A 27371-nucleotide genomic window follows, 5' to 3' on the forward strand; every position below is an offset into this window, starting at 1 on the left:
CAACATATCTGACAAAGGGTTAGTATCCAAAATCTATGAAGAAATAATATAACACCCAAAACCCAAATAATGCAATTAAAAAATGGGCAGAAGACATTAACAGACATTTCTCCAAAAAAGACAAGCAGATGGCAACAGACACATAAAAAGATGCTCATCATTACTTATAACAGAGAAATGCAAATCAAAACTATAATGTGATATCACCACATATTTGTCAGAATGGCTAAACTCAGAAGCACAGGAAGCAACATATACTGGCAAAGAGGTAGAAAAAAAGAAACCCTCTTTCATTATTGGTGGGAATGCAAACTGCTGCAGCCACTCTGGAAAATAGTATGGAGGGTCCTCAAAAAAGTAACAATAGAACTACCTTATGATCCACCAATCCCATTACTAGGTATTTAGCTAACAAACAGAAAAACACTAATTGAAAGGAATACATGCACCTCAATGTTTATAGCAGCATTATTTATAAAAGCCGAGTTATGGAAACAGCCCAAATATCCATGAATGGATAAAGATGTGATGATGCATATATGCAATGGAATATTATTCAGTCATAAAAATGAAATCTTGCCATTTGCAACAAGGATGGAACTAGACAGTAGAATGCAAAGTGAATAAGAGAAAGACAAATACTGTATGATTTCACTCATATGGGAGATTTAAGGAACAAAATAAAAAGAAAAAAGAGAGAAACGAACCAAGAACCACCCTCTTAATTATAGAGAAACAAACTAATGGTTTCCAGAGGGGAGGTCAGTGGGAGGATGGATGAAATAGGTGATGGGGATTAAAGGACTTATGATGAGCACTAAGTAATGCACAGAATGGTTAAATCAGTATATTGTAATCTGAAACTAATAAAACACTAGTTGTTACTATACTGAAAATAAAATAAATGCGTAAAAAAAGAATTACTTGTAATTCACTCCCTTAAATATAAGTAAACTTATGATGATGAATGAACATCTACTAATGTATAGAATTGTTCAATTGCTATATAGTACACCTGAAACTAATATTAAACACTAAATATTCATTATACTGTAATTAGAATTAAATGCTTAATTGAAAAAGGATCTAGTTTTGAAAAAAATTCTAATTTATTTTTGGGATATTCAACAAAAAGTTTATGGGCCAACAAGGTCAGCTTTTTGCTTCCTTTTTAAGAAGCATTGATGGGTAATTAGCATTCCACATGGGAAACCTCATGTGTATATAAGGCTCCCCTTTCTTCATGTGTATAAGACAAGTTAGACTTGAGGGATCACACATTTTTCCATTAAAAAAGAAGAGAGAAAAAAGAAAAAAAGAGCACCCATTAGGTAAAAGGCACTATGCTGAGCATTATGGGTTTTAACAAGTCTATTAATTTCATGGTCCTTGTCAGTCAACTGATTTTTTAAAGTTTTTTCCAAATAGTGTAGGAGGCTGAGGTTATAAAATGAATGGTCAAAATGATGTGGTACATAGAGAGAAATGGGAAGTGGGTGAAAAAGAGAGTTTTACAATGTTTGGACAGAGTTTTACAGTGTCTGGATTCACCTCCAAGTTGGACTGAAAGCCAGCATGGCCGTGTCCAGTGCAGAAAGGAATGGGATTTACCGCCGAGAAAAGCCGCTGTTTGGGTTGTCAGTAGAGACCAGTCCGTCACCAGGCAGGACGGGCGAAGCCATCCATAGAAGACGTTTTGTCTCACGTGCAAAACGTACAGCAGTACACACGGGTCGGAGGGGGCTTCCCATTTTTAGTTTCAGGCAGTTTTGTAGCAGAAAAACTTGCAAAAGACACTTCTAATGCCGGCACTAACTACACGAAAGATCTGAGTTCTTTCACCCAGGATAACAGCGCCCTCTCTCCTACCATTCCATCGGGGATAAGCTGCTAGTCTTTTGGGGGCACGGAGAATTACCCGGCCTTGAAACTGTCTCTTCACTTGCAAAGGTACGAAAACCTTCCACTTGAACTAGGACAAATTCCCTCTGGGTCTCCTTAGAAAGAAGTGCGCAGGCGCCCTCCCCCAAAGCTGTTTCCGGGACATGCCTCCTTGTCATTCCGGATTCCTCGGATTGTGAGGTCCGTGCGCAGGCTCCCGAGCCATTGGGGACAGCGGAGCTGCGTCCCGCATGTAGTGCGGTGCTCCCCTCCGTTCGACACAACTCCGGCCCTTCTCTCATCCGGTCCTTGGGGCGGGTTTGTAGGCCCGCCTTCTCCTGGCTGCCAAAGCCTTCCTTCCGCCAACTGGGTCCGCTCCTGACAGCAACACTGCTTCTCTTCCACAGCTTGGCGACAGGGGCTTCCCCTCAACTGCCGCGGGTGCGGCAGAACAAGTTACGGAGAGCCCGCGGCCCGCGGCCGCCGTAAGTCCTGGGGGGCGACTGGGGCGTCGGGGGCCGTAAACGAGTGTTGAGCACCTTTTCCATCCGCGTCACCCCGGGGGATGTGGAAGCCAGTGACTGATGCGGTGTGGCCTAACCCGTTATCTTTGGTTCTGGAATCATTAAATTTCGTGGGTCATATTTGGGAGGGGCTCGCGAACAGGGACGCTGTCGGCTGATGCCTTTATTGTGCACCTTGCCTATCATCTCCCCTGGCGTCCATCATTGGTGAAGCATAGGAGACGACCCGTCGAGGAGAGTTGGACGGCGGCCCAGCGTCTTGGTCGAGCCGGTGTGTTTAATACCAAAATCAGAGTTCCGGTATGCTGTCGTTTTCGGCAGAGTAATAAAAGCATTGCTTTTTAACAAGGCGGGTTATGAATACTTGTATGTTGCAAGTAAGTACCTGTCCATTCTAGGAGAAAATGTATATTTAAAGAAGAGTAAGTTATTACTCCTATAAAGAATAGCTGGGGTTGGTGTGGAGGTGCGGAATACCGGTACCCTACAAGCAGTCTTAGGTGCATACCCTACCTTTCCAAAGCAAATCCGCACCCTCACTTCTGTTTCAATATCCACGAATTTAGGCTCCATTCTTTTCCGAATTCCGGTAGCCAGTTTGCATTTGTATATTGCCTAGTGACACTTATTTGTTGTTCCTTTTCAGAGCTGCTGTGTACAATATTAGGAAGCGAGTTGATGTATACGAATGTTTGTAGTTTGTGCTAATGAATCATTTTCAGTGAAATAAAATGGGTTGGATCGTTAAGACAATACTTAATGTCGCTTCATAAATTTCCAAATGTTTGCTTAATGTTTCTTGGATTATGTGGAAATCTTCGGATTTCTTAGTAGCTTTGCGATTTAGGAGTCATTCTTTTTCTATTCTGGTTGTCTAATTCACCCTTATTCAAATCTAAGATAGTGTGGCAAATATTAATATCAGGCTTGAATTTTATTTTTTTAAAATAAAGAGAAATTTCAGCAAATGAAAAGAAAAGATTACCTACGTAAATTCTGCCTTTAATCTTTGTAGAAATATCACTTTCTGTTTGCAGTTGGTACAACCAGTTGAATTACAACAGGCTTTCTTCAAAAACTAACCATGAAGATAAATCAGATTGCTTTCTAGATTCTAAATAAATATAAACGAAATATTTTATAAATTTGCTAGATTTCAACACCCACTCCATCTGTAGAAGCTGCTATTTATTATTTTCAATGAAGAATTTTGTGTAATGCTTCCAAATTTATATCTTTTGCCTTTTAAAGGCTTATATACTTTTATATTGCATCAACTCAGTTCTTTATTGTATGCATATTTTTTGGATTTTTTTTTTAAAGTGAGATGAGAAAAGGTACCTAAAAATTAGCTTTTCAAGAAAAACCTGTATGTACATTTGGGTTTTTTCATTGATTTTAGATTTTTAATGTTTGCTTAAAATATGCTAGCTAGCATTAACTGAAGAAAGCATTCTAAATGAAAGTCTAAATGATTCTTTCTGGAAGTGGAAAGACCCAAGTGTCAAAAATTGTGGGTCTCTTTTTCTTTTAAATTTGTCTAACTAATTGATGTATACAGTTCTCTTTTGTTTAAATAGAGTATGGAATGTACAGAAAAGATAGAAAATAGTTTTTTAAGTTGCAAAGTTGACTGCAACAGGCAATGCTTTTCTCTTTTCCCCATTCATTTCTTTCCGGATTTAAGCAGACCAAAGTAGGTTGGGAAGATTTTTTTCTACAAGAATTATCTATTTTCATTTTCTTCAAAGGCCTTTTATTTTGTAATCTTAACTTTACTGAATGAAGTCATCAAATGTAACTTTGGTTTTATTTATCTTAACAGATGCAGTTTATGTTGCTTTTTAGTCGTCAGGGAAAGCTTCGACTGCAGAAATGGTATGTCTCACTATCAGACAGAGAGAAGAAAAAAATCACAAGGGAAATTGTTCAAACTGTTTTAGCACGTAAACCTAAAATGTGCAGCTTTCTTGAGTGGCGAGATCTGAAGATTGTTTACAAAAGGTATAATTTTTATTTATCAGAAATTTGGAAGTAGAATCAAATGTTAGGTCATTTGTAGTGTGGAAATTGTAGACTTTTGAGGACGAACATTTATAAATAGTAAAATTTTTGATAAACCTATTTAGGTAGAAACTTTGTTTTTTAAAATAACTTTTTTATTACCCAGATTAAATCTTAAAAGCAGGGGAATACTTTTAACTCAGTTTACAAATAATGTTCATGTTTACCTTCTAGAAAAATTCAGTGAACTCGTTTTCTTGCAAATTATGTAGGGTCAATATTTTAAGTCATCAGTTCTTTAATTTAGGTAAGAATAGATAAGAGAATGTAATAATGCATTCTCCCACTCCACTCCACCTCTCCTTATGACTCTGTAATGATTGATATTGATAAGGCTTTTTTCTTCATTTTCAAGTCTTATTCAATTATAAACACATCTTAAATATGATGTTCAGTCATTTAGTTGTTTAAATACATTTATTTTGTAACTTACGTTTGTGTACAGGATCTGGTTTTTAGGTAGGTTTATTAATTTGAAGTAAAATGAAGCAATGGTAGAAGTGTGAATAATTATCAATTTTGCCACGGATAACTTCTTTAAAATTTGATCTCATAGTCCATCTCATGGATTTCTCTTAACACTGAAGTTACCAAAAATATGCTATCTTAATTATTATTGGAAATAGCATATTCTTTATTAGTATCTGAAGCTTTAAAAAATTTAGAACGAATTTTTAAAGATTCTTCTGAGAAGGTTAAAAGAAATGTAATTTCTTTTATAGAACATCTGGGCCATATTTACTTTGTTTCTTCCCCATTCCTATTCCCTTTAAGCTCTTTAATTTAAAGATAAATAACTACCTTAATGGTTCGGCGGCTGCCTTCGGCTCAGGTCATGATCCTGGAGTCCCGGGATCGAGTCCCGCATCGGGCTCCCTGCTCGGTGGGGAGTCTGCTTCTCCCTCTGACCCTCCCCCCCCATGTAGTCTCTCTCTCTCTCATTCTCGCTCTCTCAAATAAATAAAGTCTTCAAAAAAATGTTAAAATTAAAAAAAAAATAAATAACTACCTTAATGAGTTCAAGTAAAGACAAGACAGTTTCTGTATGTAAAAAATTGTTTCTTACATGGGAGATGTGCAGGAAACTAATGGTATGGATGCTGTGAGGATTAAAAAGAAGTTTGATTTTTTTTTATCTGCTTTCATTTATTTCACTCGATATGGTTGGTGATATCTTTGTTGGAATGGTGGCAGAACAAATGGAGATTATAGAACATACAGTTTAAATATTCTAACAGAATGAATTTGATCATTTTTGTTTTTTTTTAATATTCAGTGTTATTTTAGTGTTTACTAAGAAAATATCATAGAAAACCATAGAAATTTAGAGCTAGGAGATACCTAGTTAAGATAGAACCTAATAAGTAGAACAAGTAGAAGTGGAGCTGCGATTGTAAAGTCAGGAATAGGGAGCCTGTGCCTTTGTTCAGTTGGCTTCTGTCTTCTGCATAGAGTTTCTCAGAAATCTGTTGCTGTTGATCAAACCTCAAATTCAAGGAGTCTTGTCTGAAGGGTGAATGACATGCCACTAAAAGTCAAATTTTAATCATAGAGATAAAAAGACCTCACAGATAAGGGATCAGATTTATATTTCTTAAAAGATTATTGTAATAAGAAAATAATTGAAGTTGTATACTTCTGAGACTGAGTCCTAAGAGATAACTTAAGAAGATATTATAATGAGGTCCTGAACAAGGACAGTGGCCCTCAGCAGGTGGAAAGGAAAGTTCTAATAAAGGTAAATTTTGTAAGACTTGGTTATTCATAGAAGTAGGGAAGGCAATGAATGAAGGAGGGTAGAGGGGTGATTTCTGGTTCAGCTCAGTAGGAAAATGATAAACTGGAGAACTTGGCTCATTTTTTAGGTGGTTTGTGATGCCTGTGTGACTTGCATTTGCCAGTGTTTAGTTTTCTGATGGAGTGAGTATGCTGAAAAGTATGTTGAAATTTTTGATATAAATTGTTAATTAGCATTTAGCATTTGGCAAAAGGAATAAAAGAAAAAACCTCCAGAGTGGAATAAAAACGAAAAACAATGAGCATATAATCAGTGTAAAGTCCTGGACTCCCCAAGATTATCCTCACATCTGACACCAGATATAAAATCAGGGTTTTCTAAGGCTACCCTCAGGTTCATAACTCACTTTAAGTTAATTTCATCATAATTCACAAAACTTATTGAAAAGTAGTATATTCATGGTTACTACGGGGAAAGGATCCAGATTACAATAAGCCAAGAAAAGAGGACCGTAGCATACAGTTCAGAAGAGTTCCAGGCTTGAACTTTCTGACTGGTTTCTCTCACTGGAATTATGTGACCTTCTCTATGCTGTAATGTCTAAAAATACATATAAACATTCTAACCAGGGAAGTCGTGGTGACCAGTTTTTATTGGGGTTTGCTTGGTCACATAAACATAACTGAATGGCCTACTTCAGCTGATATATGGTGGCCCAGAACCCCCACTGTAAATGATTCTCAGCATAGACTATGTGGTACGCCCAATGCCTCCAGGTAAACAAAGATACTCTCGTCGGGCAGGGAATTGCAAGATGTTAGATATTAGAGATAATCTTCTAGAACCCAGATGTCTTTTTGGGCAAGGCTGTTCCTCTAGTATACAATCAAAAAGATAATTTATTTAAAAATAAGATTACTAGTTCAAATATGGCTCAAAATGTCAGATAAAGTTCCCAATTAAAATGAAGAAATAATCCATTAGATTTTACAGTGGGGCATTTCATGAATGTCTTTTGCCAAAACATTTTCAATAGAGTAATAGAGGCAGAACTCTCCATGTAGTGAAATGCAATGTGAAGAAATGAAGAAATTTAAAAGGCAAATGTAGACTATTTGGGGGAACTTTGCCATGAAAGAAAAGAAGAGGTAGTATCCACCCATACTCCTAGGACTGGGAGATAGGGCTTCAAAAAGGATTGAGAACCTTAAGCTTGTTTATACATAGAGGGAGTCCCTGTTAAAAGAGGAAGATTTGAAAGTGCTTTCAAGAGAGTAAGTCCCATGAGTCAAAGTTCCTGTATTTGAAGTAAAAGGGCTGTTAAATGGATGAAAGGAGAAGCAGTACACATATCAATCAGCCTGTCCCTTCCTTTTAATAGCTATAGTATGTAATCTATTGTGATTGATACTTGAATTGAGGGAAAATTCACATGAAAAAGTTTTGTGTCATTTGTAATCAGTGTACCTATTAAAATCCCCTCCCCCTGTTTTGTATTGAAGACTCATTTATGCTACTACTTAATGAACTATTTTTTGTTGATATAAACAGGTGATTTGTTTTCTCTAGCCCCGCTGGAAGAGGAAAGATCTTTTAAGCAAGAGAATTACTTTTGAGCATCAGAGAAATTCTGATATTTTGCTGTTCACATCAACAAGTGGTCTTTATATCTTCATTAACTTATACATTGTGTTCTGTCTCATCCATATTCTTATCCTGAATATCTCTTATGCAGATTTTCCCTATTTGGGAAAGAAAGATAAGAGACTAAGGACAATACAGTTGAAAAAAAAAACAACACATTGAAAAGTGTAGAGACTTCAGTTTTATTCCGTTTCTACCACTAGCATTTTCCCTTTGTTTCCTCCTCTCTACAGAAAATGTTCTTAAAGATTGCTTGAAGACAGAATATTGAATGCTTTTTTTTGGGCTGGGGGGAAGAGGCGCTGAATTTACATTTACTATAAAATAAACATACTTCCAAATTATCATTTTGAGAATTTGTTAAAGAATATTGCTGAACAGATTTTCTTTAATAGCAAAACAATTTTTATTAATATACCAGTGGGTATGACATTCAGCTATATTCATGGACAGTCAGTCTATAGATATTTAGCTGACGGAGAAGTCAAGTGTTTTGAATATATGAATAGATACTTCTATATGTTTTTGAAAGCTAATAATTAAAAGAAGCTGTGTTAAAAACAACGCAGATAATTTCTTACTGCTCTGGGTTTTTTTCTTTAACAATTTTGAGATATAACTAGCATATCAGATAAATCAGTCATTCAAAAGTGTATAATACGGTGGCTTTTAATATATTTAGTATATTCACAGAGCTGTGCATCCAGTATGATCAATTTAGAACATTTCCAGTACTTCTCCCCAAAAACCATGTAGCTTTTAGCTGCCACACTACCCAAAATCCATCCCCCTTGCCTTATGTAACTAATCAACGTACAGCCTTATAGATTTACCTGTTGCACACATTTCATGTAAATGGACTTCTAAAACATGTGATCGTAAAACATGTCACTGATTTCTTTAACGTAGCATTACTTTTCAAAGATTTATTGTAGCATGTATTAGTATTTCATTTCTTTTCCTTGTTACATATATTCTGTTATATGGATAGGCAACATTTTATGCATTAATTAGTTGATGGACATTTAAGTTGTGTTTACTTTGGGGGTATTATAGGTAAAGTGAGCATTTGTGTACAAACTTTTTGTAGACCTAGTTTTTATTTCTCTTAGGTTTATACCTAAGAGTAGAATTCCTGGGTCATAAAGTAACATTTTGAGGAACTGCTAAACTGTTTTCCAAAGCGTATGTACAATTTTACATTTCTAGTAACAGGTTGTGAGGATTCCAATTTCTCCTCACCTAGGCCAACAGATGTTATCTGTCATTTTTTATTATAACCATTCTATTAGGTATAAAATGGTATCCCATTGTGTTTTCCTAGGTTGATATAAAATTCACATAAACCATTAATCCTTACATTATTCATTATTTTTACTGTATTTACAGAGTTGTGCAATTATCACCCAGCTGTATCACCTCTATTTTCATCATCACCAAAGAAACTTCACACATATTAGCAGTGGCTACATATTTATTTCTGTCCATTTCTCTTGTGACCTTAATTTTTTCTGTCAGGGTAGGTTTATCTTCTTCTGGACATTTCAAGTAAGTGGAGTCATGTGAAATGGGCCTTTTGCATATTACTTTTTTCATTTAAAATAATGTTTTCAAGATTTGACCATGCCATAGCACATATCAATAATTCAGTCCTTTTTATGATGCATAATATTCCATAGTATGGATTTACTACATTGATTATTCATTCATCTGTTGGTTGACATTCGAATTGTTTCTAATTTTTGGCCATTATGAATAGTGCTACTATGAACATTCATGTACAAGTATTTTCTTGACTACCTGTTCTCAGTTCTTTAGCGAGCTAGGAGTGGAATTGCTGAGTTGTAAGATAATTTTGTGTGTATCCTTCTGAGGTTATGCCAAATTTCTGTGATGGCTCTAGTAGTTTACATTCCTACTAGAAATGTACAAGAGTTCTGGGGCACCTGGGTGGCTCATTTGGTTGTGTCAGATTCTTAGTTTCAGCTCAGGTCATGATCTCAGAGTCAAGAGATGGAGACCCATGTCAGGCTCTGTGCTCAGCAGAGAGTCTCCTTGAGGATTCTCCTCCGCCTTTGCCCTCTGCCCCTACCCCCTCAAAAAATATTTGTATGTATAAATGTACAAGCTGAGTTTGAATTTCTCTATAAGTTTGCCAATACTTAATTTGCTTTTTTCCCTTATTATAGCCATCCTGGTGAGTGTGAAGTGATATTGTGGTTTCAATTTGCATTTTTTTAATGACTAATGATATTGAGCATCTTCTTGTGCTTTTTGGTCATTCATTTATCTTCTGTGGAGAAAAGTCTACTCGAGTTCTTTGCCTATTACTTATCATAAAAAGGTGCTGGATGCTTTGTGCATCACTTGAAATGATTATGTGGTTATTATCTTTCATTCATTCTCTTACTGTAGTGTATTATAACAATTTTTTTTTCTGTATGTTGACCACCCTTGAATTTTTTGAAACCATATGTGGTCATAATGTACAGTCCTTTTAACATGTTGATGGATTCAGTTATTCTGTTGAGGAATTTTGTATCTGTATTTATAAAGGAAATTGATCTTTAGTTTTCTTGTGAAATCTTTATCTGGCTTTGCTTTCATGGTAATGGTTGCATCCCAAACTAAGTTAAATTCCTCCTCCTCTCTCTTTAGGGAAGAATTTAAAGATTGTTATTAATTGTTCTGTAAATATAGTAGGATTTACCATTGAAGCAGTCTGGTCATGGGCATTTCATTGTTGGGAGGTTTTGCCTACCAGTTCAGTCTCTTTACTTGCTAGAAATTTATTCAGATTTTCTGTTTCTTTAGTCATTTGACATTTTGTGCATTCCTTTGAATTTTCCATTTTGTCTAGATTGTCTAATTTGTTGGTATTCAGTTGTTTTTAGTGTTCTGATATACTTTTTCATTGCTGAAAGTTAGTAGTAATGTTCCCACTTCTATTTCAGATTTTAGTAACCAGGATCCTCTAGTTTCTTGGTTGACTCTGTTGTTCTTGTTGTTGCTTTTTGCACTTTACGTATGTAGTACCACTGCTGGCTTCCACAGTTTCTGAATAACAATCAGCACTTAATATTATTGAGGATCTGTGTACTTGGTGAGTTTCTTCCCTCTTGATGCTTTCAAGAATATGTCTTTGTCTTTGGCAATTTGAATATAGTCTGTTTCAGTATAGAGCTCTTTGAACTTTTCTGTGTGGAATTGCTAGAGAATATTGAATGTGTAAATTCATTTCTTTGATCACATTTGGAAAGTTTTTGGCCATTTCTTCAAATATTCTCTAGTGTCTGTCCAGGCTTTTTCTGAGTATGTGTCCAGCCATGGACATACATGTGATGTTCTAAACTACCCAAAATACCTCAGGAATCTTAAAAACTCTCTTTCCCCATCATGTCTCCTTTCCCACTCTCTCACAAGCCTTTAGGTCTGCTTTGCTCTGTATTGCTTCTCCCAGCTATTATCTCCTGCCCATTGTTGGTGCAGCCAATAATTTTGCATTTAAACACTTTGGGTAAAAGCTGCCTGTGAAGTTATCCTAGCCCTGTGAATGCTCACAGCTGGGAGAAAAAATCTTTATTATATTACTTACCCTGGGCCCTTTACTTAACTAAGCCTTGTTCTGTGGTTAGGGTCATTGTGGTGTTTCAAATGACAGTATCTTCAATAAATCCTCTATTTTCTTCTTTGCTTACTTGTCCTTTGAACTAATCATGGAGTGTATTTTGTTTTAATTAAGTAAGCGCAAGAAAAAACCTGGATCAGGGTCACCTGGGTGGCTCAGTTGGTTAAGCAACTGCCTTCGGTTCAGGTCATGATCCTGGGATCGAGCCCCACATCGGGCTCCCTGCTCTGTGGGGAGCCTGCCTCTCCCTCTCCCTCTCCCTGCTTGTGAGCTCTATCAAATAAATAAATAAAATCCTTAAATTAAAAAAAACCCTGGATCAGCTGTGTTTTAAAATACTCATAGAAAGGAGCCTGAAAGAAAGTATAAAAAAATATGTTAGCCTTAATTTCTCTTTCTTCTGTCTTGTAAAAAAAAAAAAAAATGTTACCCTTTCTAGTTTATGTGATTGAATGATGTTTCTTCTTTTTCCCTGTGTGTATTTTTCGGAATTTCTCTTAGAAGCATTTATTATTTTTTTAGTCTAGAAGAAAAGTAATCTGGACTATTAGAAGAAAGAAAATTTGTAAGTCTGGGGATTTTCACAATAGTGTATAAAAATGTATTTAGAAAACACAAGTACAGGGTAAAATTTTATCCCACATTTATATTTTGTTACAGATATGCTAGCTTGTATTTTTGCTGTGCTATTGAGGATCAGGAAAATGAACTGATTACTCTGGAAATAATTCATCGTTATGTGGAATTACTTGACAAATATTTTGGCAGTGTGAGTAGTATTGTAAGAAATTGAATGCCATAGTATTTTTTTAACCTTCATGATGAGTTTATCATTTGTTTTACGGATTCTCTTTAAATGCTACTGTTACTGGGAGGTAAAGAATGACTCAGCTTCCTGTAAGTGTGAGTAGTCAGTTAACTCAAATTCCTTTCACCTAGGGGAGAAGAACCATGAGAGACTATGGACTCTGAGAAACAAACTGAGGGTTCTAGAGGGGAGGGGGCGTAGGGGGATGGGTTAGCCTGGTGATGGGTATTAAGGAGGGCACGTTCTGCTTGGAGCACTGGGTGTTAAACACAAACAATGAATCATGGAACAGTACATCAAAAACTAATGATGTAATGTATGGTGATTAACATAACACAATAAAAAAAATTCCTTTTACCTAGAGAACTATTCATTTATTTATAGTACTAAGAATAAGATTTAAGATACTGGAATTGGAAGTTCAACTGCAAATAGTTTACTGTTTTGAAAATGTTTAGTATGGAATTTAGATTTGAATAGCAGCTATATTTACTTGTTAAATAAGTACGGAAACAATAGTTTTGAAGGTAGAAAAATTTTGTTGGGAACATGCAAAATCAAATATTATTTAGCTTGTAGACATTGTGTTTTCAGGTACTTCAAATTTGAAAGGTAAGTTGGTGATGCTTTGACTAGTATAATTGCTATTTTACAAGGAGTTAAGATTGATTGACTGTGTTAGGTTTTATTTTACCACCTAATAGCATATAAGCAAAATTTGCTTCCTTTAGTTTAACATTATTATTATTCTTACTATTTTTGCTTTTTAGGTGTGTGAACTTGATATCATCTTTAATTTTGAGAAGGCTTATTTTATTTTGGATGAGTTTCTTTTAGGGGGGAAGTTCAGGAAACATCCCAAGAAAAATGTCCTAAAAGCAATTGAGCAGGCAGATCTACTTCAGGAGGTAAGCTACTTCTACTAGTCTTCTTTACTAGGACTATCATGTTTTGCTGTTGCTAGAGAAGTCTTGGTCATCATCCTTATACTTTCAGAAAGTACTCAGAAACATAGGTGGAATATAGTGTTCATGTGCAGGCTATTTATTTCTTATAACACATGTTCAGTCACATCAACTCAATTATCAATGGATATTATTCACTTTGAAAATGGTCTGTCAGTGTTCTCTCTGTGCCTATTTTTAGCACTCAGAATATCAGCCTGAGTTTTTAGTAGGTAGACTACATTAAGAAGGGAAAAAAAAGAATCAGTTAACATTAATATTTCAAGAACTTTATTATATATTGTTTTAGTTACTTAAGAAAACCTCCTTTTTTTAGGCTGGGTAATTGAGCCTGGCATTTCTTTCCCAGTTGGTCCTTATTTTCATTTGATGCCTGATAAGTGTAAATGTAGCAAAGCAGATTAGAGTTTTCTTAGGGTTTTTTTTCCCTTTTTTTCACCTTTGAGGAAATGTGTTTCTCAATTTTCTTCATATTTTTCCATTAGTTCTCACAGTTGTTAGGATTTGGTAAATCAGGTATACTCCATTCATGTATTTTTTAAAAATTTAACTTTTTTATTTTCTTAGGGTATATGTAAAATAAAATTTACCATTTTAACTGTTTTGCAGTGCATAATTCAGTTTCACTAATTACATTCACAGTGTTGTGCAACCATCATCACTCTCCATTTCCAGAACTTTTTATCATGCCCATACTGCAACACTCAACCATTAAATAGTAGTTTCATCTCCCTGCTACCCTTTACCAGTCCCGGTAATCTCTATGCTGTTTTCTGCCTCTTTCCGGTTCTACTTCATATTGTTTTGTGTCTGGCTTATTTCACTTAGCATAATGTCCTCAAGCTTCAACCATGTTTTACCATCAGAATTATGGCTGAATAATATTCAGTTGCATTTACATGTCATACTGTGTCCATTCATCCATTCATCCATTGATGGACACTTCGATCATTTCCACCTTTTGGATATTGTGAAAAATATGTTACTATCATGGGTATAGAGGTATCTGTCTGTGCCTGCTTTAAATTTTCTTGGGTATGTATATACCTAAAAATAGAATTGGTGAGTCACGGTAATTCTTGGTTTAACTTATTGAAGAATAGTCAAATTGTTTTTCACAGTAGCTGCTCCATTAGTGCTTTCCACCAGTAAAATACAAGGTTTTCAGTCTGTTCTCACTCTTGCCAGTAGTTGCTTTGTTGTTGGTGGTGGTGGTGGTATTGTTGTTATACCCATTCTAGTAGGTATGAAGTACTATCCTGTACTTTTGATTTGTATTTCCATAATGACTAATGATTTGGGACATCTTTTCATGTACTTGTTCTCAGTTTATATCTTATTTGGAGAAATGCTTATCCAAGTTCTTTGCCATTTTGAATTGGTTTGTCTTTTTGTGGTTAAACTGCCATAGTTTTTTATATATTATGAAAATTACGGGTGCCTGGGTGGCTCAGTCAGTTAAATATCTGACTCTTGATTTTGTCTCAAGTCATCACCTCAGGATTGTGAGATTGAGCCCCAAGTCGGGCTCTGTGCTCAATGGGGAGTCTGCTTGAGATTCTCTCTCTCCCCCTTTCCCACCCCTCCCTGTCTCTTGAAGGAAGAGAGGAAGGAAAGTATTAAATGTATGTCAAGTATATGATTTCCAGATGTTTTTGCCCATTCTGTATGTTAGCTTTTGATCTTGTTGATTAAATCCTTTTTTGCATAGAGGTGTTAATTTTGAAAAGTGCAATTTATCCTCTTTCTTTTGTTAGTAATGATTGTGGTGTTATACCTGTAGATCTGTTGCCATATCCAAGGTCATCAGGTTTACACCTGTGTTTTGCTCTATGAGTTTAAGGTTTTAGCTCTTACATTTATATCAGTGGTCCATTTTGAAATAATTTTTATATATAGTAAAAGTTGAAATGGGTCCATATCTCGTTTTTCATGTGGAAATCCAATGAGTCCAGCAACATGTATTGAGGAGACCATTCTCTAATCATTTAGTGTTCTTGGCACCCTTCTCAAAAAATCAGTTGGCCAACAGGTACATGAAAAGATGTTCAACATCACTAATTATTAGGGAAATGCAAGTCAAAACAACAATGAGATATTATGCCTGGCCATCATCATCAAAAAGATAAGAGATAACAAATATTGGTGAGGATGTAAAGAGAAGGGAACCATTGTGCCCTTTTAGAGGCATTGTAATTTGGTATAGCCACTATGAAAAACAGTTTGGTTATTCCCTAAAAGATTAAAATTGGAACTGTTATATCCAGCAGTGCTACTTCTGGGAATATACCCAAAAAAATGAAAACACTTAATTTGAAAAATTATCTGCACCCCTATGTACATAGGAGCACTATTTACAGTAGTCAAAACATAGAAATACAACCCTAAATATCAATGCATGGATGAATGGTAAAAGAAATTGTGAGATAGATGGATAAGTAGATAGATAGGTATAATGGAATATTATTCAGTCATAAAAAAATGAGGAAATCCTGTCATAGGTGACAGTGTGGCTGGACCGGAGGCAATATGCTAAGTAAAATAAGTCAGACAAAGACAGATCTCACATGTGGACTCTACGGGGAAAAAATCATGGAAAAAGAGATCAGAGATCAGATTTGTATTTACTGGGGGTGGAGGAAGGGGGAGTTGGAGGAAGGTGGTCAAAAGGTACAAACTTCCATTTATAAGATAAATAATTATTAGAGGTAGAATGTAAAGCATGATAACTATAATACTGCTGTATGATATATAGGAAAGTTAAGAGAGTAGACGCTATGGTATATGATTACAAGGAGAAATTTTTGTTTCCATTTCTTTTTATTGTATCTAAATGATGATGGATGTTAGGTAATCATTTCACAATACATGTAAGTCAAACTTTTATGCTGCACATCTGAATCTCATACAGTGATGTATGTCAATTAGATCTTAATAAAATTGGGGAAATAAAAAGACTTGTAATACAGATGCTTCTAAGAAAGCTACCTACAAGCTGTGTATATGACAGAATTATTTTACCATTTGGAAGTGATACCCATTCTGTAATGCATGTAGCGCAGCGTTTAAGAAAATTTATAATAAATAGATTACTAATAAAACTGATACAAAAAATCAGTTGGCCCCAGATGTATGATAGGCTTATTTATGGGTTCTCAGTCCTATCTAACTGGTCTGTATGTCTTTTTATGCCAGAGCCAGAACCACACTGTTTTGATTACGGTAGCCTTATATTAAGTTTTGAAATCAGGAAATACGAGATCTCCAGCCTTGGTCTTCTTCAAGGTTGTTTTCACTTTTGAAGATTGGCTTTTGAAGATAGTTTGGTCCTTTGAGATTTTATATGAATTTTAAGATAGATTTTGCAATTTCTGCAAAAGCACCATTGGGATTGCATTGAGTCTGTGGATGACTTTTTGTATAGTTAATCTTAACAATGTTAGTAAGTCTTCAGTTAGTGAACACTGGATATTTTTCCATTTGTGTTTAATTTCTTTTAGCAATGTTTTGTATTTATCAGTGTACAAGTGTTTTACCTCCTTCTTGGTTAGTCTGTTCCTAAATATTTTACTTTTCCTGATGCTATTGTCAATGGCATTGTTTTTTTAAGTTCCTTTTGAAATATTCATTTCCAATGTGTGGAAATAAGACTGATTTTTGCATATTGATTTTTTTTATCTTGCCATTTTGCTGACTTTATTGATTTGATTTTTTTGTGGATTTTGTAGGGCTTTTTCTATAAGATACATGTTATAGCAGACATAATTTTCCTTTTTTCTTTCTAACTTGGATATTTTTTATTCCTTTTTTAATTGCTCTGGTTAGGACTTTAAGGACTATGTTGAATAAAAGTGGAAAGAATGGACACCCTTATCTTTTTCCTGATCTTAGAGGAAAAGCTTTTAGACTTTTCATCACTGAATGTGAGTGTGGACTTTTCATACATACCCTTTATTATCCTTCTGTTCCGGAAATGTTAATTTTTTTAAATCATAAAAGATTATTAAATTTGTCATGCTTTTTGTGCAGCAGTGGAGATGAGTATGTGGTTTTTTTTCTCTGACTTTCTTTTAGTGTGGCTTCTTATGTTGATTGATACTGATATGTTGAATGAACCTGATATTCTAGGAGTAAATTGCACTTGGTGGTGGTATATAATTTTTTTTATTTTGCTTTGAATTGTGTTTGTTAGTAACTTGTTAAGGATTTTTAAATCAGTATTTTTTAGGGATATTCATTTGTGCTTTTCTTATAGTTGCCTTTGTTTGGCTTGGTATCAAAGTAATACTGGCTTAGTAGAATAATTTTGGGAGTGTTTTCTGCTTTTCAATTTTATTGAAGAGTTTGAAGAGAATTGGTGTCAGTTCTTCTTTAAATGTTTGGTGTAACTCAGGTACTGGGCTTGCTTTTCTTTGTTGGGAAGTTTTGATTCCTGATTCAGTCTTATTAGCTACGGATCTGTTGAGATTTTTTATTTCCTTATAGCTCATTGATAGATTGTGTTTCTAGGAATATATACATCTTATTTGGTTATCCAGTTTTGTTGGCACACAGTTGTTCATAATATTCTCTTACAATCCTTTTTTTTATTTTTATAAAAAATCGTTACAATGACCTTTTTGATTTGATTTTAGGGATGTGAATCTTCTGTTTTTTAGTCAATCTAGTTAAAGATTTGTCAGTTCTTTTAAATTGTTTATTTAAATTCAACTTACTTAACATATACTGTATTACTAGTTTCAGGGGTTGTCAATTTTGGTCTCTTCAGAGACCAAACTTTTGGTTTCTTTGATTTTCTCTGTTTTTCCAGCCTCCCTGTTGTTTATCTATGCTGTAAATCTACTATTTTTCTCCCTTCTGCTAACTATGGGTTTAAGTTTGTTCTTTTCCTGTTCTGTAAGGAGTAAGTTTAGGTGTTGGTTTTGAGATCTTTTATCTTTTTTAATGGAAATTTATAGCAAAACCTAGAATTTTAACATTGCATGTTATAATTTTTTTTCGTCTAAAGATAGTTTCTAATTTCTTTGATTTCCTCTTTGACTCATTGGGTATTTAGGATTATGTCATTTAATTTTGTGGATTTATTTGTGGATTTTTCTGATTTTCTTCAGCTATTGATTTCTAGTTTGATTCACTGTGACAGGAAAAGATAATCTCAAATGTATTAAGACTTGTTTGGTGGTCTAATATATGGTCTCATGTGCACTGGAGACGAATGCATATTCGGATGTTGCTGGGTGGAGTATTCTTGTCTTTGTCTTTTAAGTCCACTTGTCTCATAGTATGATTGTTCAAGCTCTAAATTTCCTTATTGAGCTTCAGTCTGATAACACATAGAGTGGCAATAGTATCTTTTCCTCAAAGTAATTACTTGAAAAATGTAAATGGGGATGCCTGGGTGGCTCAGTTGGTTGAGTGTCCGACTTTTGATTTCGGCCCAGGTTATGATGCCAGGGTTGTGAGATTGAGCCCTGCCCTGGGCTCTGCATTGGGTGCGGAACCTGCTTGGGATTCTCTGTCCCTCTCTCTTCCTCTAGTTCTTTGAGCTCGCTTTCTATTCTATGTCTTTGTCTGTAATCTGCAGGCACCCATAGGTCTGCAGCATCCCTACAATTCCTCACACACCATGGCACCTGCCATTATTTTAAGTAGCCTCCAACTTGATATCCAAATTATGCCATTCTTCCCATCATCATTTTGAGTAAGGTGAGGAGATACCATTTCATGGAGTAGCCCCATACAAACCAGAATGTTGCAAGCAAGTTCCACATTTTTTCTTCTAACTCAAGGGAAGACCAGAAATTGGGTGGCTTTGTTCCTACTGGGGTTACTACTGGTTTTAGCCCTGCTGGGGAAACATGTAGGTTAAGGGTAAAGTGAAGATGTCATGAAATTTCTTAGTATTTGAGTTCAGCTTTTGCTTATTTCCGTGTTTGCTTGGTAATTGCAATTTTCTAACTGGCTCTTAGAGTTCTCAGTGATACTTTGGTTTGTGTTATTGTTTATTGGTGTAATAATGGGAGAACAAATGCCTGGAGCTTTCTAGTTCACTGTCTCTTTTATCCCTCTCAAGATGTCTTTATCTGGCTTTGGATCAGAATAATGGTGGCTTCATAATATAAGTTAGGAAATGTTTCCTTCTCTTCTGTTTTTGCAAGTCTCAGTTTCCCAAAGAATCTCCTATAGCTTTCCCTTAAGGCCTTAAGTAGTCAGTTGTAAGTCTTACTTTTGCCCCAAGCACTGCGGTTAATTTGCTTTATATTGTTTTTGTCCAAAGTCTACATGGAAGCCCTTTTGCTGCATGAAAGAACTGAGTGCCTTACATGAATTCTTCAGAGAGCCTGCACACAGTTTAGTATAGATATAGACAGTACTTTACAAAGAAGTTCTACTTTGCTCCTTCCAGAGCCAGAAGGGTCCTACACTAGAAGCATGCCTATCTGTACTTCAGAACTGCCACTGTGGCCTATAGGGAGTGGGTGGTAGTATAGAAAATGCTACAAAGCTTTCCTACCACTTTCAAGTTACCTTTTTCTTCATTCAGAACTTACTTAGTTCCTGTAAACTTGACTGGTTTCCAGTGTCCTGACAAAATTGTTTTTTTTTTTTTTTATGTTATGTTAGTCACCATACACTACATCATCAGTTTTTGATGTGGTGATCCTCCATTCACTGTTTTTGTATAACACCCAGTGTTCCATTCAGTACGTGTCCTCCTTAATACCCATCACCAGGCTAACCCCTCCCCCCACGCACCTCCCCTCTGAAACTCTCAGTTTGTTTCTCAGAGTCCATCGTCTCTCATGGTTCATCTCTCCCTCCAATTTCCCCCCTTCGTTTTTCCCTTCCTTCTCCTAATGTCCTCCATGCTGTTCCTTATGTTCTACAAATAAGTGAATCCATAAGATAATTGACTTTCTCTGTTTGACTTATTTCACTTAGCATAATCTCCTCCAGTCCCATCCATGTTGATGTAAAAGTTGGGTATTCATCCTTTCTGATGGCTGAGTAATATTCCATTGTATAGATGGACCACATCTTCTTTATCCATTCATCTGTTGAAGGACATCTGGGCTCTTTCCACAGTTTGGCTATTGTGGACATTGCTGCTATGAACATTGGGTGCATATGGCCCTTCTTTTCACTACATCTGTGTCTTTGGGGTAAATACCCAGTAGAACAATTGCTGGGTCATAGGGTAGCTCTATTTTTAATTTTTTGAGGAACCTCCACACTGTTTTCCAAAGTTAGAATACTTGCCATTCTAACTGGTGTAAGGTGGTATCTCGATGTGGTTTGATTTGAATTTCCCTGATGGCTAATGAGGAACACTTTTTCATGTGTCTGTTAGCCATTTATGTGTCTTCTTTGGAGAAGTGTCTGTTCATGTCTTCTGCCCATTTTTTGACTTGATTATTTGTTTTTTGGGTGTTGAGTTTGAGAAGTTCTATATAGATCTTGGATACCAGCCTTTATCTGTAGTGTCATTTACAAATATCTTCTCCCATTCTGTGGGTTGCCTCTTGGTCTTCTTGATAATTTCCTTTGCTGTGCAGAAGCTTTTTATCTTGATGAAGTCCCAAAAGTTCATTTTCGCTTTTGTTTCCCTTGCCTTTGGAGACGTGTTTTGAAAGAACTTGCTGTGGCTGATGTCAAAGAGGTTACTGCCTGTGTTCTCCTCTAGAACTTCGATGAATTCCTGTCTCACATTGAGGTCTTTCATCCATTTTGAGTTTATCTTTGTGTATGGTTTTACAGAATGGTCGAGTTTCATTCTTCTGTATATAGAAGAATGATTGGTTTTTGATAGTTCAGCTTGTTTCTTGATGTTTCTTTGAGGGAATGACAGGTTGGCACTGCCTATGCTACCATTTTGCTGCTATCACTCCGTAATTCTTCTTATTATTTTTTTTACTCCCAAGATGTATTAATGTCATGAAGACCCAGAATACTAAATTTATACTTACCCCATTATATTTTCTTGATACATGAGAGAACAAAATGAGTTGATTAATTGTCGGGCTTATATATCATTTAACTAAAACTCAATCTTAAATATTTAAATGTCATTAACGTATTTATTTTTGGCCGAGTCTTTCAGAGATTTCTTTTAAGGTTGTTTTCTCTTACAATGAAGAGGATTTTTCTCCCTAATAAAGGAGAATGGCCTTCATAGCTAATTAATGTTAATCTTTTATTTTAGTAGAATGATTATTGCCTGTGAGGAATACTCTGGCTTATTATCAATCCTTGCCTAAAGAAAAAGATCTGCTCATCTATGTAATTGTAGGGTTGGCTGAGACTATCACATTTTGTAGGTGTTCATACAGGGTTGTTTATTCTCTTTCATAATAAGTCTCTTTTAGGATTTTGAGACTGGATAATGAGTTAATATCCAAAATATATCAAGAATTCTTAACAACTCAACAAAAAACTGATTTTAAAAATGGGCAAAGGACTTGGTAGACATTTCTCAAAAGAAGACATACAAATGGCCAACAAGTGTATGAAAAGATGCGTAATATCCCACCACTCATCAGAACTGAAAAGCACAGTGACATACCACCTTATATGCGGTAGGATGGTTGGTAACAAAAAGCAGAATCTAACAGCTGATGATGAAGATATGGAAATTGGACCCCTTATACACTCAATGGGAATGCTAAATGTACAGTTACTTTGTAAAATAGTATGGAAGTTCTTCAAAATATTAATAGTAGAACTACCATATAATCCAGCAGTCCCTCTTCTGTGTGTCTATCCAAAAAAGAAGCACTCTTCACAATAGCTAAGATATGAAAGCAACCTAAATTTTCATCAGTAGATGAATGGATAAAGGAAATGTGGTATATACATACAAAGGAATATTTAACCTTAAAAAAAGAAGGAAATTCTCAATATGGAACAGCATCATTAACCTTGAGGACATTAGCATATATGAAATAAGCCAGTCACAGAAACACAGATTAAAAATTTAAAAACTAGTACAATTTGTGAAGTCCATTTGTATTTATAATTTTGTCAGGTTTGCCATTTATGTTTTCATATTACCTGAAAAGTCTAATTGTATCACAAGAGATAGCCCCAAATATTTCATTAAATTGTTACTTTCATTGGGAATTTTGCCCTGTTAATTATTTTTATTGGAAATTTTCCCCTGTAAATTAGTATTTTTATTGGAAATTTTGCCCTAATGTGTTAACATCAGAGCTTATAATGCAACTTTTCTAGAGAGAATATTGAAATAGATCCAGAATTTCACTGGAAAAATATTTATTCATAAAATAATATGAATCACTAATGGCATTGATTAAAAAATAGATTCCCCCCAGAAAGTAAGATCTTTTGTAAGAGAATGAATTGCGTTTGTGTTTAACTTATTTTAACTTACAGCTTCATTCCATTACAAGTGGAATGGAAAAAAGAGGTAAGGTAAATATCTCTTTAAAATGTTGGGGAGTGGACTAAGGGTTACTATTTAACTGGCTTTTCTCCATTTAATTGTTTTGTAAGTTTAGGTTGAAATGTATCTACATTTTTTTAGAGTACTTTACATAATTTCATACCTTAAGTATTCAGTGTTTGTGGTTAAATATTAAAGTGAAATACTTTAAAAATACTTAGTATGCATTGCTTTTTAAAATTAATAGTTTTAGCTTTGGGTATTACAGGTATTTTGGGCATGACTCGGAAGAGCCAAGGACCCTCTGCCTAGAAAAAAAATGTACATAATTTTGTCTCTAATGTTAAGGGTTTCTCGTATTACTAGAATTTCATCCATAGACTTTATAAGGGACAGTAAAAAGGTGGTTCTTTTTTCCTGTGGAATTGAGAGACATGTTTTTAAATTTGTAGGCTTGGGCATCTAACACATCTGTTTGGGGAATTCTTTAAAATCTGTGGAGTGTTTTGTTTATTTTCCTAAAGTAATATCCTTAGTTTCAAAGTCATTCTTTTGGCTTTTGTTGTTGTTCATAGCTGAGTTTAATAGTTAGAAATCTGCATTACTATTTAAAATGGCTGATGAGAAACTACTTTTCCTTGGGAAAAATTTTCCTTGGTGATCTGTAGGAGTTTATGATCACATTAAGATGTAATGATTATTACAGTGTAGTAATTTTCATGAAGGCAGTAGTAATAAGATCCTGCTTAACTTAATCCTGATAAACTGGCAGAGTGGATTATTCTAATTGAATTTTCAGTTAACTCAGTATTCAGCAGATGACTATACTGAACATATTTCCATTATTTTTAATAAAATGCTTCATGGTTTTGCGGAAGGTAGGTTGTCATTTTGAATGAGTATCATGATATACATTAAGATAGAAATAGTAAAATGAATCTGAATTCTTGAGCGTTCTTTTAAAGTTAAATATTCAATCATTAAAAAAAACAGCAAAATTTGTTTTTGTTTTACTGTGCACTAAGTGTTGTAGAAGTCTTACTGTATGTCAACTTAATGTATTCTATGTAAGAACATGCCCATTTCTTTTTCTGCCACATTATGAATAGTCTAATAACTGGTGTGCTAAATAACTAGTCATCTTTTTTAAAAGAAACATAAAGAGCTGACACACTTATGAAAACCTACTTATGAATGAAGATACACTCAGCTCAGTGTAGATCTAGTATTTTTACAAGTATATATTTCCCTCTCTGCAACTCTAATCCTACTTTTTTATTTTTATTATGTGTGTGATCTTCATATACCTTATTCCTGCCCACAGTTGACATATTTCCTATTGAAAAAAATTTTGACCTATGAACATTTGAGGAATATTTCTTTTTAAACGCATATGTTTCTAAAGATGAAACATCATGAATTTCATCATAATGAAATTTTTTTTTATGATTGAATACTTTAATCTTTGGTTAACCTTGTAAGATTAAAATCTGCAATTATTAAAATGTTTACTAAAGAAAACGAAGAGTTGGAAAACTAGGTTAGCATAAGTAGTGCCATAATCAACAGTGTAGTTTGGTCTCCAAACCAATAATTGATATATTTAAGAACATTAAAACTTAAGTTGTAGGTTTTATGTTACATCCATTCTGTACAAGCTTATGTGTTATCACTTAGTTTCGTCCCATAATAATAGTATGTGGAAACAGTATTCAAGTAAAATTAATTTTTCCATTATATAATGTTTAAGGTAAACATTTCTTAGCAATTTTAAGGATTTCTAATGCCTCATTCATTGAATCATATTTTGCTATATAATGGTATTAAACGGTCTCTCTTTAGGATCTCAAAACTGTCAGAAAATATACAATATATGTTGCTTAGTAGTAAGTATCACTTTAAAGGTATTATTACTAACTTTATTTATAGAGTTAAGATATCATCTGTTTTGGGGCACCTGGATGGCTCAGTCAGTTAAGTGTCTGCCTTCAGCTCAGGTCATGATCTCAGGGTCCTGGGATCCAGCCCTTTGTTGCGCTCAGGGAGCTTGCTTCTCCCTCTACCTTTGCCCCTCGCTTTGCTCGTTCTCCCTCTCTCTCTCTCATCTCTCAAATAAATAAAAGCTTAAAAAATATATATCCATCTGTTTAACTAAGTATTTTTACCAAAATATGGTTTTGGTTTTGTAATATAGTTTAAGTGTGTTTATAGTTAATGATTTCTAGTTATGGTTTTATATTATAGAATATTAAAACCAGGTTTTTAATATTGTATGTGCTTTTATTAAAACATGCATCACATTCAATATAAAAGGAAAAATACCAAATAATTCATTGTTTATATCTAGGGAATTTAATGTCTGATTTAAGTAAGTTATAATTAAACAGTAAATTCAAAAGTTAATCAAACTGGTTTACCACTAAAAGAGGGCTTTGAAAGTTATTTCCTAAAGTCTAATATTATGGACATATACAGTAGATCCTTGAACAACAAGGGTTTGAACTGTATAGGTCTGATTGGTGGATTTTTTTCAATAAATACAGTATAGTCCTTATGATTTTTAATAATACTTTCTTTTCTGTATATAATATGTAATACAAAATATGTGCTAATCAATTATTTATGTTATCAGTAAGTTATTAGAATTATTTTATTTGATAATCTAAATGCATGACGTAAGTACTGTTTTTGTTTTCCACATAAGGAAACAGACCATCCAGTTAAGCAGATAAATAAGATTACAATGTTTAGTGCTCTAAACACATTAAATCTAATGTTTTAACAATTTGTGGTTTTATATAATTTGTATTTTCTTTTTTTTGTGCTATACCATGATTAGGATGCAAAAGTAAGTTTATGTATTTAGTTGATGGATATTATAAAATTAAACTGTTTCTTCCATTAACGTACAGTTCACCTTTAAATTACAAAACTGTCGGTGGTAAAATCTAAAATTTGACTTACTTGGTACCTTTTTCTTTTTTTTGTAATGTGCAAAACCAGCCACAGCAGAAATTTTTCAAAATTTTTCTTAATATTCCTGCTTTGTTTTGTCCTCTTGGAAATTTAACAATGACTACCAATTGTTAAATACGCCTTTTTTGTCCCAGAGCATTATTTCTCTATTTTGCTTCTACCATTGCCTTTGGTTGCTTTTGAAAGGCTTGAGGCAGTAACTCTTTTTGAAGGTTTGCCTATGAATAATTAATTTAACAGAATTTTTTTAAAAAGTATATTTTTATAAAAATGTGACCCAAGAACAGCACAAAAAATAACTTTTGAAGATTTATGGAAAGAAACACTTTTTTTTTCTTTCAATTTGGAGAAGAGGAGTTTAGTTTTAACAGTTTCTCTTTCCTGCATATGTCAGTAGTAGTGATTTCAGAAATTGCTGGTCAGTTTGCAATTTTGTGTTATTAGTATGGTAGGTAATCATTAGGTATTTAAAGAATGCTGAAAATAATTTTTCTGTGATCCCAGGTGTTTTGGACCCCAAACACTAAATAACCACTAGCTATCACTAGTAGAGAGCTCCTGTAATCCTGAGGAGTTTTTTTAAAGGTTGTTTCCCATTTTGCTTTCTTTATTCTCTAAAACATGTACAACCTGCCATGTCAATTTCACACTTTTAAGCCTCTCTAGATCTCCTTACTAGTCTCACATTTTCCCTCCACAGAAAGCTGAAACCCCACGTAGTGTTCTTGAAGAAATTGGACTGACATAACTCTTCTCCCTTGTTGATGACTTCTTGTGGCATTTCACACACTGTAGATGGTCATTGCTGTAATTGTCAAAGTTACTTAATAGTGTTAAATGATGTCTTGTCAGTGTTACTGTTTCATATGCCACTTCTTCAAATCTACACAGAAACATTTTTTGTGCTCCCCAGAGAGAACTTTGGTTAACTAATAAATAAGTTACTTTAAATATGAATTACTCTGATGGAGCACAGAAAAGATACCTTTTATGGATATTTTAGTTTGAAAGTCAGTTCTCTTAAATGACACACCTATATATATATTTTTAAAAGTTAGGTGATATGCATTTATTACATTACTGTTTTTGGCAAAGGAAACTGAAATTATAATGTGAAAGCTGGTACAATAACTAAAAACCGAAGAAGCATTTCAGTATATATTGGTAGACATGTTGCAAATTAAATTAATGAAATTTTAACTCTGCTAGAACTTAAAAAGTACATATATATATATATATATGTATATATATATATATATATTACACTCACATATGTATACATATGAAAGACCTATTGGAAGTTATGTATCTTACAACACAACCAGTTCCGCATAATTTAAGTGACTTTGTTAGAACAATGTTATTTTATGCTAAATTTATCACTTCAGGATTCTGAGCCTGGGGCAAGATAGGCTGTTTCATAACAGTACTTTTTTTCTTCCTTTCTATGGCAAGGACATAGGACTATGAAAGGTTCTTTGTGGTTATATCATTTGATCACCTGTTTTGACATTCCACGAAAAAGTAGAATGGTTGTCAGGAATTCTTCATAACACTGTTTTGACAAAGCACATTGTTCTTACCACAAAGTGTTACAGAAGTCATTGTTTAAAGCATGAATGCTCCTTTGGGGGTGCTTGTTACAGTCAAATTTATTTTGCCTCCTATTGCTTCCCTCCACACAGAAGTACTGCATACTTTACGGCAGTATCCTTCTGTGGCATATGACACTTTGCTAGT

The 27371-nt window shown here is 34.5% G+C and overlaps 1 protein-coding gene across 1 annotated transcript; it reads left to right on the forward strand.

Moving 5' to 3' along the window:
- The first annotated feature begins 2074 nt into the window (after positions 1-2074).
- Positions 2075-26895, forward strand: LOC148162048 (AP-1 complex subunit sigma-2-like). The gene is made up of 5 exons (XM_088020332.1): positions 2075-2366; positions 4231-4409; positions 12140-12248; positions 13058-13195; positions 26332-26895. Exons 2-5 carry the CDS (start codon positions 4231-4233, stop codon positions 26377-26379), a joined length of 474 nt encoding a protein of 157 aa, XP_087876458.1. The 5' UTR covers positions 2075-2366; the 3' UTR covers positions 26380-26895.
- Positions 26896-27371: the final 476 nt, after the last annotated feature.

This window comes from Eumetopias jubatus, unplaced genomic scaffold (assembly GCF_037043125.1).
Source record: "Eumetopias jubatus isolate StellerSeaLion01/CBP00866 unplaced genomic scaffold, mEumJub1_p1.0 scaffold_23, whole genome shotgun sequence".
NCBI classification, from domain to species: Eukaryota; Metazoa; Chordata; class Mammalia; order Carnivora; family Otariidae; genus Eumetopias; species Eumetopias jubatus.

Excerpts from the sequence above, each read along its gene's own strand:
- LOC148162048 (XM_088020332.1), top strand. The coding sequence starts at position 4,231 with ATGCAGTTTATGTTGCTTTTTAGTCGTCAGGGAAAGCTTCGACTGCAG. Across the intron at positions 4,410-12,139 it reads CTGAAGATTGTTTACAAAAG|ATATGCTAGCTTGTATTTTT; the intron begins GTATAATTTTTA and ends ATTTTGTTACAG. Across the intron at positions 13,196-26,331 it reads AGGCAGATCTACTTCAGGAG|AAAGCTGAAACCCCACGTAG; the intron begins GTAAGCTACTTC and ends TTCCCTCCACAG.